General features: G+C 42.0%; 1 protein-coding gene across 1 annotated transcript in view; it reads left to right on the forward strand.

The window, feature by feature from the left end:
• Window positions 1-5,316: 5,316 nt before the first annotated feature.
• LRP5 (LDL receptor related protein 5) overlaps window positions 5,317-19,470 on the forward strand; it is a 130,619-nt gene continuing 116,465 nt past the window's right edge. The window contains exon 1 of the mRNA XM_062494691.1: window positions 5,317-5,416. Within this exon, the coding sequence (XP_062350675.1) occupies window positions 5,317-5,416 (100 nt within the window). The remainder of the gene's footprint in view (window positions 5,417-19,470) is intronic.

A 19,470-nucleotide genomic window follows, 5' to 3' on the forward strand; every position in this document is an offset into this window, starting at 1 on the left:
ATCATGGAGGTTTTAAAGAAAAACTTTAGCTCTTACAGTGCAGGAAAATGTAGTTACTGCTGCTCTGGTAGCTGTAGCAGGGAGTGTAGTTGTAACCAGAAAAGCATTCAGAGTCCAAGAATCACCACTAAAAAAACCCACCGAACTATTTTTATGTTTTCAGAACTTTTCATGGTGACATGTTTCTCAGGCAGTGTCAGCCACTCTGTTCCTGACATTGCTAGCCAGCATGAGGCTTTGGGAACAGGCTCTTTACACTTGCTGTCTCACTTAAATGTTTTTGAAATGAGATAGCAGCGTGACATTTGTCAGACTTTTTTAATATTAATTTTCCTCTTGCAATCCTATGTGAGCCATCTCTCACCTGAAACTCATTTCTGCCAGGAAGTCTCTGTCCTGTAGCACTCTGTTCCCTTGGCTTCCAGTGTCTTCTGATTTCCCTGTACTGGAGTTACTGGTGTGTGTATCCTATTTATCCCTCTTGGAGCAGAAACTGTTGGCAGATGAGCCCTGGGCACTGCAGAAAATCTCAAGTACTGACAAATCTCAAGCACTTGTTCTTTCTGTGGTCCCACCTAGGTTACTTGCAGCACTATCTTCCCTTAAAACATGCCACAGCTATTTGAAAAAAAAAAACCTTTTTTTTTTTTTTCGGTTGATCTCCGAGTCCTGTTTGTGACTCCATAATTGACCTCACTGTAGTCACAACACTGGAAACGCTGGGGCTGCAATTCAGGTGTGGCACTGGAGCCCTCTCTGTGCAGCAAAGTCCTCCAGCTTCCATGTACTATAATGCAAGATAATCATGTGCCTAATGATCTCCAGTTATACCTGTAATGCACCTGTGCTCTTTCACATGGCTGCCTGAAAAACGTAGTTTTCTTCTATATTTCATTTTAACCTTTCACTGCACATCCTAAGATTTTCAAGCTTTTTTAATCCTAAAGATTTCCCAATAAGCATAAAAAGTTCTGTATAGAGATTTTAAAGGCACTGAAGTTTGACTTCCTTTCCATAGTTTCTTTTAGGACTGCCTTAAAAGGGCCTTACAACCCACAGGCTGAAAGAGCATTGATTTTAATCTGTGTCTGCATGGCACACTGTGGTGGTTTAATTGCAAATTCATGTCAGGGTTGAGCTGTGGAAGGAGCAGAAGAAAGGGGAAGAAAACTGTCACAGAAGTTAGGTTGCTGAAATATTCCATGGAATTAGTTTTTAAAAATTAGGCTATTGCCATTATGCAAAGGCAGGGAAAAACTTAATGATACAAACAAAGGTATTATTTTCTTACTGCCATTTTCTTGATGGATAAGAAGGTGGTGATGGTGACACTTTCCCGCCCTTTCAGGCAGCTTGAGTGGCACTGCAGTTATTTAGGTTTAAATGTTTAATTATTATTTGGTAACTAACACCCTACCTTTTCCAAAGCAACACCTCAATGCCCCACGCAGCCTCAGAACCAAACCCACCCCTTATAAAGACTACTTCAGATTTCTGCTCAGGAGGGGTAATCTTAACTATGGCTGAATGCATAGATATGTTTTTCTCAGTGTGTCTAGTTTTTTTTGAGGAGATGAGGGAACCTGTGTCCAGATAATACTTTCTGCTATAATTTCTGACTTGTTCTAGATTACCTGTGAACATTTTCTCTTCTGATACAGGGTGATAGAGAATAGAGGTCCATACACATAGTTAGGTGGAGACTGCTTTTTAGCTGGAAGCTGAGAGCAAAAGGGTGAAGAAGTGTATTTGAGATGTGGTAGAGGAAAATTAATTTGTCATATGGCCTTAGAAGTAAAGAGGAAAAATGTTTTTACTTTCTTTGTCTTTTACTAATCACTTTACCTTTCTTTTGCAAAGCACCAAAAGAGCAGCTTCAGTCTATCTGGGTCTAGTGATTTCATCTTGACTAAACTGCACTGCCCCAGAGGAATAAAGATGTGTGTCTTGGTATGATATTCACCATGAAATAAACCTGGGTGTCAGCTGCAAGACAGTAGATTCACTTTAGGGCCTTCTGCAGTTGTCATTAAATGTTAGCTCCACAGAAGCTCAGACAGCTCTGGCAGCTGGGAGAGGATACTGTAAACCGGGGTAGGAAGGAGAAGTCCAGGAGGAGTAAACATGCAGAAACATCTGGAGCATTTCAGTTCAAACCAAGCTTCCCAGCTGTGGCAGGATGGCCACATTATCCTGGTGCTCAGACACAGCTCTTTGTTTTCCTTCCCTTAGCTCTGCGTGTCCCTCCTTTCCCCATCAGGGATGGCAATGGAAGAATGCAGGAGCTGACCTGCTTTTACACCTTGGCAGGGGAGGGCTGGGCTCCCAGTCTGCATTTTATCCCTTTCCTGCTTTCTACAGTCAGGCTCCAAATTTGCTGCAGTTTCTGTCAAACTATAAATAGAAGTTATGAAAGTTAGGAAAATTATTCCCTCTCCTCCATTTATTGTAGAAAGAAAAACCAAGGAAATGTTAGACTGACTTCCCCAGAATCACACAAGAAATATTAGATTAAATAGGCCTTTTTGGGTTTTTTTTGTTTTTGCATTCTTGGATGCTGTGAGATGCAGCAGTATGAAAAGAGATCCCTCTTTCTTCAGTTAAAATGAAGGTTAGAACTATGATTGTGCTATCCTGAAAAGTGTTTTTTGTTTATTTTGACATTGTATTTTTACTTTCTTGTAAAAATATGTACACCTTACATTTCAGGAATGTCACAGCTTTGCCTCTCCTGGTTTTGCTGAAGGAGTTGTTGCAGGGCTGGAAAATAGATGGAAGGCAGCTTGCTCAGCTCATGACTTCAGATTTGCACAACTTTAACTTCCTCCAAATTCCCCTTACAACATAATATATAAATTTAATATGGCATCTTCTGGCTTGGAGAAAGACTGTGTTCCTGGCTGCTACTGCATTTGCCATCACTTTAGATGAATGGTTTTAATGTTTTTTTTAGCAGAGGAGTTATGGTCAAAGCCCCAAAGATGTATTCTAGTAAGATTCTCTTCCCTAATTTCCTGGCTCTGTGGCCTGATCTCTTCTCATTTTGTTTTAGACTGTGAGTCAGTCTATTACCCAATCTGCTAATTGCTCACATGCTGCTCTCTCTCCCTTCTGGTATAAACTGCTGCCATTCCTAACTTGACCATGCGGTTTGACAGGGTCACATAGGGGGATAATCAGCTCTTGGATGGAGCAGGGATAGCAGCAGGCCTGTTGCATCCCAGTATGGGACCTTAGCACCCAAGTTGCCAAGTTCTGGGAGCAGCTGCAAGCTGAAAGAGAAGTTGCTGCTGCCCTCCAGCAGCCTGTGGGCAGAGTCACCCCCTCCACATGGCTTGGTGCTGGCATTGGAGTGATGGGGATAAGTCATCTCAGCAGCTGATCCCTGATCCTGTTAGGGCCTGGGGCAGGAAGGGCAGGGGACCCGATTGCCCTGGTGCCATTGAGGCCATCACAGGACAGCCTGGCTCTCCCTGCAGGCACACAAAGCAGTTTTGTATATGGCCCCCAAGCAGCTTATGGTTTGGGATGGGATACGTACCCCACTGTTCCCCACTGCCTGCTGCAAGTATAACTCCTTCATGTGCCCTTTCTCTGCCTCTAGCTTCAATTAACCCCACTTACTGTCATGCCTGGACTGCTGGGTAATTTCCACGATGCAGGAGGTCAGACCCATCAAAAGTAAAGTCCAATCATTGTCTTCAACAAAGAAATCTTTCTTCCAGTTATTTGTCTGGTGTTGGGCAATTTCTTTAAGCAGATGCAAAACAAAACCCTCATTCAGTTCATGTTCACACAAAGTTTTTCCATTAATGATTTACAGCAGTTTATTACAGATCTATCACCAAAGACCAACTTCTGCTTTTCCTGCCTTCAAGGAAGTTGAGATTTTTCTAGGTTTTAAATACCACCTAAAATGAGCCCCCCTTAAAACACACATTCTCTATTTGTTAAATGAGAAGCAAGAGAGAAGAAGGTCTTTCCCCTTTATAGGTGATCCTTAATGTCAGCACTATAAGCCTTTTGTAATTCCTTGAATTTTTAAACTGCTTTCTGAGCTAAGGTGAATATCACTGACTTTAGAAACAGACCAACTAAAAACACTCAGCCTTTCCCCTTGCAGGGGATGTCTTCAATGGAGTAACCAAGAGGACCTAAAACAATTTTTGAGTATTTGATCCTGGTATTTGAGTTGGGCAGGGGTCCCTGAGGCACCAAGGAAAAAATCTCAGTTGCTGTTCTAGTGCCTACAGCAAGGCAAATAAATTAGTGCGTGGCAACGGGGCAACCTGAAAGTCACTCATCTCTGAAATGTAATGAAACTATTAAAATGTAGCATCCATTTGCTAAGTGCTTGCTTGTGATTTATGGCTCCTGCTCTGAGACTCGCAAAAACCATTTAAAGGGGAGGCTGGGCAGACCCTTGTGATTTCCACCTCTATACAAGGCCATCTAGCAATCTTATTGTCAAATTGGTGTCAGTACAAAGACGCTGATGCCCAAAACTGGACACTTAAATAAAATTCTTGATGTACGCCGTTTGGTTTTATCCCAAAAAAAAGGGAGGCAGGGGCAGTATCTGGCCTGCGAAAGGTGGGGGATGTTTCAGCGTGAACCGGGCGCTGCTCAGCCCTGTGTCTCTAACCCCGGCACCACGCAAGCCACGTGTCACAGTGCAGTTTCTGCCTCTTTCCTGGTGGCAATGTGTTTATAGGAGCAGGTGGCGTGCTTAACAGGGACTGGGGAAAGGAAGGCAACGAAGGACTGTTATTGAATGCATTTTTCTTTGTAAAATTTTTTGTAGAAGAGTGAGTTAATAAGATGTCTGTTTTGGGGAGAGGAGAAAGGCAAGAATGAACCTCCGTTCGGGAAGAAAACCACTTTTTCCCGGAGAGAAAAAGGGGCGGCCGTCCCCGCTGTTAACTTCCAAATCCACCGGCGAAAGGTTGCTTTAGGAAAACGCAGCGAGCCATCTTCTCCAGCCTTCCCGGCTGGCTCTGGAGTAATTGCTCCAGAAGGGAGTTAACAAGATAAAGAAGCAAGCCCCACCTCCATCCCGCGCGGCCAGGTGTTCCCACGCGTGGGACGCGCCTCGGCGGGACGGTGCGCCCCCGCTCGCTCCCGGGATGCGGTGCGAGCCGGGATCCTCCATCCCAGCCCCCTCCCTGGCGGCGGCGTGAGGAGGAGGAGGAGGAGGAGGGTCGGCTCCAGCGCCTCCCCCCTTCCCCGCCTCCCTCCTCGCCGAGCGCAGCGCCCCGAGCATGGAGCCTGCCTGAGACGCTCCGTGCGCTCCGGCAGCTGCTGCGGCGGCACAACATGGAGGCGGCGGCCGCCCCGCCGCTCCCGCTCCCGCTGCTGCTGCTGCTGCGGCTCCTCGCCGCCTCGGTGCTGCGCTGCGAGCCGGGCTCGGCCGGGGGTAAGCTCGTCGGGGCGTTGCGGGGCCCGGGCCGGCGGGGAGGCGAGCGCCGCTGTCCCTTTTGTTGTCGGACTTGGGCAAACTTTCCCCCGCGCTCCGCCGGGAGTGGGGCGGGAGCTGGGCCAGGCTCCCGCCGAGGGAGAGGACGCGCACATGGACGAGACGGGTCGGGAGGAGGACGGGGGAGGCTGCCTGCGCCCGCTCCCCCAGAAAACTATTGCTCCTCGCCCCTCTTTCCTGCAAAAAGGGTGCTCAGGAAAAGGAGGCCTCTCCTCCCTGTTCCCTCGGGACATATCCCGCTGGGGGGACGAGGCGGTTTTCCCTCGGGGGCGGCTCAGGTAAACGCGCACAGTTGCAAAAAGAGAGACAAAAGTCGCCCACCCCCACACCCTCCCACTGCCGTCCTTCCGCGGTCCCGGGCAGGGATTTCTGCGGGGTTTGGAGGGGTCGGTGTCGGGTGTCGCTCAAACTCTTGGCCGGCCCGGGGAGGGGGTGGGGGGAAGGAGACTTTGGTGTGCGTGCCCTGTGTTTTCCCCAGCTCCGAGGTGAGGCTGCGGGCGGCTCTGCGGCGGCGGCACCGGCGGGCGGGGGTCCGGTCCGGCCCGGCGGGCGATGCGGTCCGGGTGGCCCGTCCCGGGCACGGAGCCTGCCCTCCGCTTTCCCTTGGCCGTCCCGTTTTGAAGTGAGTGTGCTAATCCTTTTAAATCGCAAATGAACGGAGACTGTGCTGTGCCTGCAGCACCCGTGGGGAGCGGGCCGGCGTCCGTTCCTTCTCCGTTTCTCCTGCGTGCGGCTTCGCTCCCGACTTTGTCTCGCCCAAGACGGGGAGTTCGGGCTGCATGTGCGAGACTTCTGGTTTTTTGCTGCTGCATGTGGTCTGCCTGAATACACCACCTCGGTGCTTGAGCAAGCTGAAGCCTGGTTGTTGCGATTTCCTAGGTAGTTTAGAAAACTCGGCAGCGTGGCCAAGGCTGTCAGAATATCACCTCAGGGCCTCTTTTTATTAGGCCACCCACCTTTTCAAACCTCCTGTAATTATTAGAACTGTCATTTAGAGCAGGAGAACCGACCATTTTCTGCTGGCATCATCATTCTGTATTTTTAGTTGGAACTCTGTGTGGGTGTGTATTATGTATTGCTTATTCTGTCTGGATTATATCAAAAAGATAGCCTTCATATCACAGGGCTCACCTTCTCCATATGCACTGCCACAATCTTTTAAAAATGTTTCTGAAAACCTGAAGCGTGGTTTGTTCCTTCTGAGCACTTATGTTTGTGTAAAGATTTTCACATTCCTGCTTGACTGAATGAAGCTAATGTAGCTTTTGGGGGGTGGAGGGTGGAAATTGACTTCTATGATTCTTACATGAAGGCTTTTTAAAGGATTTCCCTACATTTACTCAACAGGCTCTAATAAAAAAGGGTATTCTTATAAAGGGATAACTTAGCACTTGGAGCTCTTAGGAAAATAAGAGTTCATGATAAAACTAAGGAGTAAGTTCTAACTTGGAGTTTGGTTTTCTTTCACCTAGTTTGAGAGTGATTCATTTTATATAGTGCATGTTTGGTATGAACAGTCACCTTCCTTAACATGCATGGAAGAACTTGGCTACAAATGTACCATTTTTAAGAATTAGTGAAGGAGTCTTAGTTATAGATCTTAATGACATTGCCTGCCTACTTAGTAGGAAGGTTTTTTTGTGTTGATCTGGACAGCACTTTTAAGGACAGATCATCTGTCCTCATTTTAGAAGGAGCATGGATGTACTACGAGAGGCTCTCCATGGATTTAATTCCCTGTCTGAGAATCCCTACTCTGTAAGGAGATGCCCGACTTTTAGCTATTAGAAGTATTTTGATGTTCTTATCTTACAAATATGTAAATGCATCTCTGCATGATTGGGGATCTGCTGGAGCTTCTGCAGCACTAAAGCTTCACTGAAGTTTGGCATGTTATAATAGATCTTGAATACTTTGGCTATGAAATTATTTTGCTGTAGAGCTAAGTTCTTGCTCTCTATGTGGTGGTGTCAGGAGTGGTTTGATTTATGTGGCTTGAAATAATGATAAACCTGTTTTAGATATGGCTTGTACTTGACTCATTTCACTGTGGAGAGACAAAACAATCATTGCATTTGGTTCATCCTTAGGAAGAAAGGGGAAATTTCTTGTTCTTGCAAAGTATTTAATGCTTTTTTCATTTTTTTGTGAAAATAATATAAATTCTAGATTCTTAACTATTGCACAGTGGGTATTTCATGTAGGGGTCTTAAAATGTTCAAGTAAGTTGAGATAATGCTTGCTTAAGAACCATCTCAAGCAAGAACTAGTTTTACTTAAGCTTGCAAATGCTTGCTTAACTGGGCCTTGTCATGCACTTGAATGTTTCCCAAAACTGTGCGATTGTATCTCAGTTTTCTTTAATGCAACAATTATTTGCCTCCTCCAATAAACGCAGGATACAGAAAGGTGGAGAGAGAAGCGTGACACAGGGAAATGTGATGGTTGCAAATCTTTGAAGCTAGAGATGAGCACGAGGTAAAACATGCTGTTGAGCACAACCCTAGAATGACTATTAGTCCCTACTGTTTTCCTGAGATAACCTATAGCTAGTGAAACCTGTTGCTGTGCTTGAATGTAGAACATAGCAGGAAAAATCGCTTACTAATTTTATGACAGGGAAATGTGCTGTGTAAGAGTCCTGAAGTGCATTTCAGTGCCATTTCAGTCAGTCTGTCATTGATTTAGGGGGCTGTTTTCCTGGTAACTACTACTAGCATGATGTGAGGGTCTGTCACAAATTATGGTCATAAATCCTCTTGAAATAGTGAGGAAATAATGAAAGTTCAGGTTGGCTCTGAAGTTTAAGTTGATACTTTTGAAGCACTGAGTCTTCTCTCTCCAGGGAAAGTTAAATGGGTTTAACTGTCTTTAGGTATGGTATCTGAACTAATTTGTTACTATTTCATTTTAGATTAAATTATTTAAACTTTTATTAAAGTGCACAGATGCTTTAAAATCACTCCTACTATAGATGTCTGAAATATGTAGATCAGCATGACACACAAAGTCAGTACTTAGAAGAACCTGAAAGTATTTCATCGATACCCCAGGGTAAGTTCCACCCTTGCCTCTTGCTGCTTTAGCTAAGATTTTTTAGTTGTTTATAATGCAGTTGTTAGTAAAATAGGCTATGGGTTTTGTCCCAGCTGTAAAATTTCTCAGTCCTGCATGTTTCTGGAATAGGCAAGCCAAGGTAACTTCTTAGCAAACAGAGATTGTTTCTGGGAACTTGTTATCCTTTAGTGTTAGGGCAAGATTTGGCAGCATAACAAGAAATAAAGGTTACAAAACCTCTTCTGGAATATAGACACACCTGACTTACTATGTAAGAGTGTCTACTGTAACTCTGCTTCTAGTTAAAAATTAACAAGTGTACATTTCAAAGCAATTGTATCTCTTTTTGTCAGAGCAGAAATACATTTCTCTTGGTGAATTTCAATTGGTGGTGCTCAGAAACAGCTGTAGCGACAAAGACAAGCTTCATGTCAGATGAGTATTTCTTGTGAACTTACTGTATGGTATGAAAGCAGCCTGCCATCTTGAGACCCCGGGGAAATAATTTGGTTTAAATTTCTTCTTACACTGAAGAGAAATGAAGTTACCTACAATACCTTCCTTATAAGAAATAATCATATTTTTTTTTCCTTATGTGTTTTACCCAAGAGCTATTAAACATTCAAAATGTTTGGCTTTTTTGAGTTCAGAATTTCTCTTGGGAGTTGATGTGACTGAAAAGAAACCTACAGCACTGAGAACACTTGAAAGAAATGGATGTTATTTTCTGCTCAAGACTTCTGTGGAGAACTCATATAGGTACCAACCTGAGCTTCAGGTTCAAAGACAGTTGGACAATTATCCCCCCAGGTTTGTGGCACAGGCCAGAAACAGTGCAGCTCTACTGTGCACAGTGGAAAGCAGCATTTTCCTTAGAATTTGAGGCATGTGGATTGTTCTTTTTCCTATTCTTTCTGACAGGACATGTCTCACAACACTGCAAGTTCGCTTGGGACAGGAACAAGTAATTAAGATAATGGTTAGGGATGCTGACTAGCCAAATCTGTGTGCTGTTTGGACACTGAGGTCTTTCTGAAGAAGGCAAAGATGTGCCATCTCCTGATAGCTCACATCTGGTACTTCTAAACTGGAAAAAGTAGTTCTGGAGAGTCCAACTGCCATTAAGTTAGGCTATGGAAAAGCTTATGATAGAGTCAAAGGATATTTTTAGCAATTCTTGAGATTTTGTGTGATGAAACAGTTGTGGTGAGAGCAGGAAAGAAAATGGGAATGATGTCCCACAAAGTATTGTTCAGTACAGTTGTTTGTTAGGAGCTTATGGGCCAACAATTTTTCTGGTTTCTTCTCTCTCAAAAAAACTGGAATGTGGAACTTAGCAGTGTCTCATCTTTGTGGCTTCTGTTTACTAAAGACGGAAAATATCTGTTAATCCACACAGTTCTACTGAGAAGCTCAAAGAGTGTAAGGAATGGGGGATGGGCAGGTAAGGGTGCTGAGGGTCTATGTAATAAACAAAATTTTTTAATTTAGCTGTTCTTTCCTTTATTCTTGCTTGACTCACACTTTGCCTGCCAGTACAGACAGATATAAGGTGTCATTTTGTACTGATGTTAAATCCGTAGGCGACTTTTGCAAGGATGCCAGTAAATTGACACATGCTTGATTTAAATTGGTGTGTTTGCTCTGGATGATAAAACTGCTAAAGCAATTGAAACTGCTTTCAAACCAGTAAATAATTTGTGGTATGTTAGATTAACTTAATGGAAACAGCCTACTGGGAAAAGAGATTTCTTGACTGTAAATCAGCTACAGAATTGTCTTCATTTCAGAGTATGAAGGCTTTTTGCTGTTGCAATAAAGAACACTTACAGCAGATGCAGTAGTAGGTTGTTGGTGAGATTGTCAGTGGTCTGAGAAGCTCAAATGTTGGCATGTGTGCTTAAGAATGTGCCTGGTCAATAATATAATAATTGTTGAATTTTTTTTGTCACTTTCTGAAATGCTGTATGTATTTTTAGCTAATTCTGAATGATCTGCAAGGATGGCATCTATTATTTTTCTATAATACATAAGGAAATTGAGTTTCCTCAGCTAAAGTTTGCTTGCTTTAAACAGTAACAAAAGTTGTCCTTGTGGCAGGCAGAAGTTTTGAACTCTGGTCTTCCTGTTGAGACTATAGACGTAAACCAGGTAATTGTTCAGTAAATCAAATGTGGTGTTCCTGAGCTATGGTGAAAGGTGATGCAACTGGAAAAATGAAGTTGCAAGTGTGTTGTGTCCCCTCTACTGTGGAAAGTAGAAAGATGGAAATTGTATTTCTGGTTTTTATTTGGTTACACAAAGGTCTTGGTTTTCATTTTTTTTTCTCATCAATTCTTGTTAAAGGGCATATGGTGTTCTGTGAAAGTGTAATGCTTTTAGTCTGGTAGTTCTGTCCTTAGAGGACACCTGTTTGCTTGAGTTTTGTCTGAGAGGGAGATAGATGAGTGAGTTACTTATCTTGATATCTCTTCATGTGGCTCAGAAATTAATTTTGTGATGGTGATTCTGGAGGTTTTCTGTTGCCATTTCTTTAAAAGCCATGACTGCATATTTAGTTTATTTCACCATGTTGTTGTATTAAATATGATCCATTATGCATTTTTTAGTACAGGTTTTTGGAAGTGACTTGTTACACGTGATTGCTAAGATGATAAATTAGCCCTGGGGGGGATTCTTAATCCTCAGCCTTCAAGAATTAGACTGGAGGTAGGAGAGTGCAGTCAGTAGAGGCAGAAGCTTAACCCCTTTTTTCTGTGGTGTTTTTAAGAGTAAAGCAAGGCCAGAGAGTGTGAGAGAGCGTTGTCTGCATTGTGTTTCTGCACCTCTGGGCAGATGTAACAGGAGTAGCTGTGGATTGCATGGACCTGCTTAATGAACTTCTTGGCTTTGGGATTTGGCAATCATATACTGTTACTAGAATGTGATTTTGTTCTTTTTCTTTTCTGCCATTCACTTCTGGTTTTAAGTAAATCAGAAGGAAAAGGAGTAGAGAATCTGAGAAGACTCAGATGATGAAAGTGTACAGTGCTGCTATAATCCATCGGTTGTTGGTACATCATTTGAGAAATTCTATAGAATTCTGTATGTATTTATGGCTTAAGCATATACTCCAGGGCTTGAATTAGGCACAGATTACCCCTAACAGCAGTAACACAATTAAATCCTGGTCAATAACTTCAGCATGCCTTCTGTGGAAATTGTGATTCCAGTTTCATGGATGCTTTTTCCAGTCCTTGTACTATTTCGATTTTGCACAAACACATTTTCTGTCCTTCAGAGCAGAAAAGGAAGATTGAACTCGTATTAGCTGGGCTTAAGAAGAGGCAAAAAAAAGTCTTTAAAACACAAGAAATGTAACTAAATTGTGTTGATTTGGTTTTGGTTGGGTGTTCTTTTTGTTCACACAGCATCACGCTGTAAAGTATGGCCATCAAGAAGGTCAAGTTGCTTCATTTTGGCTTTGCTGTAAGAGATGAAATGCTTTTTTAGTGGACTTTCTGTGATGGTGGTGTTCAGAAGTACCTTGTTTTTATTTAGTGTGTGCTCTTGAAGCAAACAGCTGGGTTGTGCATGGGGTAGGTAAAAGATTTTTCAGGGCTCCCACCATGACACATCTCTAGGGACTTTCTGGCTTATGCCACCTCAATCTTGATTTCTTTGTAGTTAGGATTTTTTTTTTCTTGTTTCTCAGACTTCCTAAATAACACATCTTTTAAATCCGTTCCTTCAGGTGAGACTGAAGGGTATTTTTTGTGACATTGAGTGGGTGGTCTGTTAGCTGCATTATTGTTATGAGGTTTTGCTCTTCCTTGCACACAGTGGGGTGCTTGGGCACTTTGTCATGTTGTTTTCCTTCAGCCCATCGTTTCTAGGGTGTTGTGAAAGCTGTGGCATGTTTCTGTGTAACAAGACTTTGTCTGGAGAGGCTGTTGAGTGTTGAAATGACAGTGTGTCAAATTTTAGAAACTCTTCTGATTTCTCTAGTTTTAGTTCTAAAGTGGAACATATACAATACTCAAGGAAATGTGAAAGGACTTGTCTTTACTATAATTACTAATGTTCAAGGATTATTTTCAAACAACTAATGAGGGACAGTTTTTACAAGTTTTTGTTCAGATACAAAAATAAGATTTCTGGGCCAAAAATGATTGCTTTAGAAGGACAGTCACAAAGCCCATGGCATTTGGAAATATTTCTGCTGTGTATTTGTCTTCACAATACTGTTTTTAGTTCTGTGGTGGTTTGGCTGGATGCCAGGTGCTCACCAAAGTTGCTCTATCCCTCCCCTTTTCAACTGGACAGGGGAGAGAAAGTTTAATGAAAGGATCATGGGTTGAGGTAGAGACAGGCAGAGATCACTCACCAATTGCTGTTCTGGGCAAAACAAACTCAGCTTGAGGAAATTAGTTGAATTTATTACCAATCAAATCAGAGTAGGATAATGAGGATTAAAACAAAATCTTAAAAATACCTATTCATCACCCTTCCTTTCCTCCCTGACTTAATTTTATTTCCAATTTTTCTCCTTCCTCCCCACCAGCAGTGCAGGGGGACAAGAAAAGGGGGCTGCAGTGTCTTACTGATGCCAGGAAAATATATTCTGAAATAGAGCTATCTTTTTCTCTCTTTTACATTTCATTGTAGAGGAAGAGAAAAAGCGAGAATTTGCCTCTGAGGTAACAAGCTGTCTCTGCTGATGACAGTGAATGATTCAAGGAAGAAAAGGAATGGGAGGTTATGAGATTTATTTCTGTAATCTAGCTAGGGAATGTCTATCTAACATACCTGGTGTTCTTTCTTAGCACTTGAAGCCAATACAAAAGTCAGTATGCTGTTTCTTGAACTTCTCAAAGCAGCAGAACATGAAAACCAAAACCCTAATCCTTTGTTTTATAGAAGGTGTCACCTTTGGCCACTGAAACATAAATTACCCAGTGTTAAATATATATATATATTGGCCCCTACTTACATTGTGCATATTGTTCCAAGAGCTTTGGAGGCTTTGTATAACTAGTTATTTCAAATAAAGTGTCACTTATGTATTCTGTCCCCTTAAAGGAAGTTTACTCATGATCACCATATTTCCTCTTTTCTCTGTTACCTTTTGCTTTGTTTTCAGTTGTTGAAAGGTTTCTGGTTTTAGAAAAAGCTCAGAATAGAGTTGCCTGCCCTGTAGGAATGAATTTGGACATAAAATATTATATAAATAGTTTTGCTTTAGATTTTTTTCCCTGATTACTTCCCCTGCTTGAAATTCAGTAGCTTGAAGTATGAGGTGTTTAAGCATCTATGGTGGTTTTTTTTTTTTTTTTTTCCCCAAAGGGAAAATGTTTTAACCTCAGAAATCTGTATTGCTGACTTACCTGGATGTGTCTGTCCCAAACGATATAAAAGCAAATTAAACTGCTGAGCTATTTGTGTTCCAAGTGAAAGCTAAGAGGATGAAAATGCACATGGGTGTCATTTCCCACTTAGTCTGCCCAGCTGTGGATGATTTTAAAAAATCTATGCATTATCTGTATCTTCAAAGGCTGAGTAAAAGAAATACGTAGTTGGGGGGTATTTTGGACTGTCTGAATTTTAACTGTATGCTTTTTACTGTCTGAATGTGGCAGACTATTACTTATGTTCTAAATCTCCAGTTTGCCGGTGTTCAGTTATAGAAGGGGCATACTCAGAAACAGTTACACATCTGGACTTAATTAGGCAAGCTACATGGTGAGAGTAGGTAGGTGTAGCTAAGGCAGGCAAAATTATGGTGGAGCCTCAATAAATTGGAATTGAATCATTTGCAGTCTTTTCCTGCCCCTAAAACCTGTATGAACTTGGATTTTCGTCTCATCTGGCCTATCTTACATATCTATCCCACAAACCCCCCTGGCTGGATGTCAGCTGTGACTTTGGAATCTGTGCACAGGAGGAGGAGGAGGAGGAAGGAGGTGTTCTATGCTGCTGTTAAAAGTGTGCACTTTTCAATTGCAAAAGCCGGGTATGGAAACTTAACAGAAGGAGCCATGCATCCTCTAAAGAGTGGGCAAATATTCCTCAGGACTTTTTGAATAGAGTAACTGAATTTTTAAGGGTTCTCTTAACTTGGTTTCTGTGAACACTGTAGCTAATGGTGAAATTTGGAGAAATGCACAGACACCAGCACAATTGCAAGCATTGGTTATACTTGCAGTGAATAAACCATGGTCTGCAGGTGTTCTGTAAGAGTTGCAGACAGCTCAAATGAGCTCTGCAGCTTGTGTGTAGCTCCCAGACCATTCAGGTTTCCTGGAGCAGAGACAGAGTTGCTCCTAGTTTAGAAAACTGCTGACTTAGACAGAAGTAACCTTGCAAGGTCCTGGCTAGTTTAGGGTGAAGTATTTACACAGGGAAGGGTGTGAGACTTTTGGGGGAATGGGGTGGTGATGGGGAGGTTTTCCTCATGTCTATGTGTGAGCATGTATACAGCAGGTACCTATGTTCTCACATGCTTACACACTTGGTTAACCAGTTTCTCCTGCTGTTTTTTCCCCTTTCATTCTAATGCCTGTGTTATTGAATAACCTCCTGTTTCTGGAAAAAAAAAAAACTCTCCATAAGCCAGAAAACCACAACCATACTTTTTATGTAGACTTGAATGCCTGATGTTAGGTGTTGACACAGAATTTTAAGGAGGAGAGTTTCACAGTCACCAGGTATGGGACTGGAATTCAGTATACCTGGATTTGGCTTTGGTGGTGTTACCAAAGCATGCCCTGAAGTCTGTTAACTCTCAGCATTTTGTCTCACTACAGGTGACAATGATTCAGAAATGGTCTCTGAATGCAGCTTGGAGTGTTTTACACAAGAAGCACCTCAGAACCATCTTCTGTGCATATGGTTTTTAAATAACCGTGGATTACTCCATTTACTCCAAATCTAGGAATATGCTTTGTTTGACTTCATTGCATTGTTCTCTTAATGACTGTTGTTCCATTAGAGATAAATGAAGCCTCAAACTAACAGGATGATAGGTAAAGTATTCCTTAAAAGGCAGGGCATTGAGTATTTTATTCATCAAAATTGTATGCCTGATCAATGCTCTGCACCTAAATATTTGACCTTGCATAATCACTTTCCATACCTTTTGCAGTCTTTGCATTGCAATTTCTGGATGCTGTATCACTTTCCTATATTGGTAGTATTTCTTCTTCACTTGAAAGCTCTTCTAGGCAGGGTTTTGTATATTGTTTTTAAAACTTTTACCTGCTTCCTTTGTGTTGTTCCCCCCTCTCCCCTGACTGTATGAAGTGCCAAGATTGCTAAAGGCTGAAATGTCTGTAGGTGGGTAATTTTTATTACCCAGTGGTCAAGAGAGCTCTTGGGAACTTATTTGGTTCTTTCCTTAAGTAGGATGAGGAGGCAGCATTATTGAATGAAAGGCAGAAAACCAAGCCCTAAACAAAACAAAAAACCAGCCCCAAACCACCCTACTGTTTCTGGCAGTTTGGAAAAGCTGCCTGCTGTCCCTTTAGCGTGTGGCTCCACTAACATTGTCTGCCCATGGCAGAATTGGTGAAACTGGAGAAGCTGCAACTGAATGTGTGTTTGTGTATTGCTGCTTCTCATTCAGTCTAGGGCACAATGGAGAGAAGATGAGCACATGGAAATAATTGTGACCTCTCTTGATGTTATCTCTCAACTTAACATGGTCCAAATTAAGGTTTCCATTGTTACCTGCAAAATGTGTAAGTGATCTAGGATTCATTTACCTTGGGTCTTAACCACCTTGACACATCTGGTCCTTCACCATCTTGACATTAATTAGTTTGTGGAAAATAGTGCTGGTTGCTGATTCCCAGGTTATGGAACTCCTGTCATCTGGAGATAGAGCACATCTGGTGCTGGTCCTCAGAGGCAGAATACAGCCAGCCCAGAGTTTATTGCATGTGGGGAATGATGCAAGTAACTTGTTTTCCCAGAAAATGGCTATGGGATCTTTGTGAGTGTTGACCTCCTGCCTCATTGTTTTGTTTTTGGTGGTTTTTTTCTTTTCCCTTTTTTTTTTTTTAGTTGGTTCCCCCCCCCTCCCCCCCCCCCCCCAAGGAAATCTGTGCAATGAGGGAGGATGTGGAGTACTGTAAGTTCTTGATACAGCTGACTTGGTCCTCCAAACAGTCTTTGCTTCTTGATAGTGCTGCTCTTATATGTGCAAAATGCCTACTTCTACCCATATAGAAGACATTGGTAGATACAGGTAAAGATTCTGGGGTCCTGTCTTTTGTGCTTTTCTGACTCCTGGGATTCTGTGCAGTCAGTGTTGCAGGGCCATAGGAGAGTTTTCTTTCTAAAGGAGATGTACTGAACTGTTCAACTTTGAGGAACTTACTTGGGGCCTGTTAGGATCTCCTTCCTTGTACAGATTATAAGGCTTTTGTAGGGTAACAAAACTTGCTTTGTTTGAGGTTGAACATGAATTCAAAATCTAACAGCTATTCCACAATTACTTCCCCTGGGGTGCTTGTATTTTGGAATGCACAAAGATTAGTTCTGGAATACTTTATTATGGTCTTGTATTCGTCTTGGTCTTGGAACTCATTTCACACTGTGGGGATTGAGAGTGAGTTACAGGCTCATGTTACTGAATCTGAGCATCTGCTGGTCACATCTTGATGTAAACTGTTTCATTATCATGGCTGTTTATAACATGTCACGTTTCCATACACTCGTTGATGGCTTCTTAGGATCCTTTTGTCCACAAAGAGTCATTTCTGAGGGCAGAAGCCTTCCCAGAGTCTGTGGGAGCACTTTGGGTCCCGTGGCAAGAGTGTCTTTCAGACACATTTGGCAATGAGGCAGAGGTGGGTGGGAGGACTTGTTTGAATGGACAACAGTAAAAATACTGATTTGCTTGGGAAGTCATGGTGTGGGACAGGTACACTCAACTTGTGTGTACTAGTGTAGGGTAGGAATTTGTTCTGTTGCTTGTAAATCCTGCTGTTGTATTTTCTAATTACTGTAAATTCTCCAGGTGTTTAGATCCCTGGCCATTGAGTTATGAGGAAACTGCTTTACACATTCTTTCTTGCTTATTTTGAAACTGTAGCAGCAGGTTTGTTTGGTTTTTTTGTTTTGTGGGTTGTTTTTGGATTTTTGTGGGGTTTTTTTGTGTGTGGGGTTTTGCGGTTTTTTTCTGTTTTTTTTTTAACTTATTTAAATTTTATTAGTAAAACCTTGGTCTCTGTTTGAAACAAAAATGACTTCAGGTGTCTCTTTGCTGATGCACAAGTTCCATCACTGCTGCAAACCACTGTGTTGGCAGGAACTGATCAGTGGCATCAGTAAAGCTTCACAGCACTTGAGGAACAATGTTCCATTACTAATGAAAAGCTTTTGCATGGTTTCTCAAGCCTTGGGCATCAACTGAGGATTGCAGGGAGGTTGCAGGGATAAAAATATAGTTTGCCAGCTGCTGTGCTGAATTGCAGCTGCATGCAGTGCTTTCTCCTGTGTAACTTGTCTTCCACTTTATTGTGTGTGAGAAGCAGTACACCAAATTCTACAGAAACATCTGATTTTCTCCAGGAACTAATTTTGATAATTTTTTTTCTTTTTAAATTGGGATGTTTTGTGTGCAAGAATAGAGCAGTCAAGCACAGTGGGAGATGTTTAAACATTATGTGCACACACTTAAAACTGCAAAAAGAAATTTTAGCACCAGTTTGTTATTATAAAGTCTGAACTAATGTTGGCTGTTTATAAAAGGGAATGGACTTCACAGGGTTATTTTCGTATTTAAACTTCAGCAGGACACTGGGAACAGATTACTGTGAGTATTTGAGTAACTTGTGTTTGCTTAGTATGCTTGGCAACATTTCTTGTAACGAAAGTTTAGCTTTTAAGCTATTCAAATTCAATTCCAAAACTACTTTGGCATTCACTGGGAAGGTAAGATGACTGGGAAAAAAAATTAGTGTTTTTTTTGTTTGTTTGTTTTGGGTGGTTTTTTTGTTTGTTTGTTTGTTTGGGTTTTTGTTTGCTTTTTTTTTTGTTTGGTTTTTTTGGGGGGATTTTTTTGCAGTTAATGATGTGTATGATGTCAGTTGTGAGATCTCTTTGTATGTGGCCAGAAGTGACTGTGTTTTATTATCTTCGTCCGTGAAGACTTTGAAACATGGAATGCTAGTTTATTCAAAGCCTTGTCATAAATATTAGTTAATCCTAAGAGGAAAATTTTTTCTAGGATGATCCCGAAACACCGACAGATAGATCAGTGTACAGCAGATAGGCAGGCACAGAATGCTTTCTCCCACATTTGGCTGAGCATGTGCCAAGTATATGGTCAGACTCTGCTGGATATTACACATCTCCCAACTCCAGCTCCACCTGTTGCACTGGCAAAGCAGTAATGGTTTCAAAATTCTTCCCAGTGTCTGAAATGGGACAAAACTTCCTAATTCTGACAGCTGCAAGTTCACGTTATAAAAAACAAGGTTTCCCGAAACTTATCTGTTGGCTGCCTCAAAATACATCTTTCTATACAGTTGTGAGATTGGCACTACCAGAAAACACCAGAATTTGATTTATTTGCAGTTTTCTTTAGGTTTGAGTTATTTTTTCACTCTTTTCCTGAGGCTTATTTCACACAGAACTCAGCAACAGTTTGGTTCCGTTACTGCTTCCTAAATCCTGGAGAATGGTCGCGTGTGTGTGTTTTTGTTTTTTTTTCCCCCCCAAATACAATACATGGGCGCAGATCATGCAAATGAAGTTGCAACAATGTAATGCCATTCAGTGAATTTACCAATTTGATCTATTTTAGAGCCTACTGGGAACTTTTTGTAACTGATGGTGTTACACTACACTAAGGCAGAAGGAGCTGGTTGGCAACACCTGGTGTAGATTAGGACAAGGCTGTGTTTCAAATGGAGGGTTTTGTCCAGTGGTTTTAGTTGAAGCAGCATTCT

The sequence above is a fragment of the Cinclus cinclus genome, chromosome 6 (genome assembly GCF_963662255.1).
Source record: "Cinclus cinclus chromosome 6, bCinCin1.1, whole genome shotgun sequence".
Classification (NCBI taxonomy): Eukaryota; Metazoa; Chordata; class Aves; order Passeriformes; family Cinclidae; genus Cinclus; species Cinclus cinclus.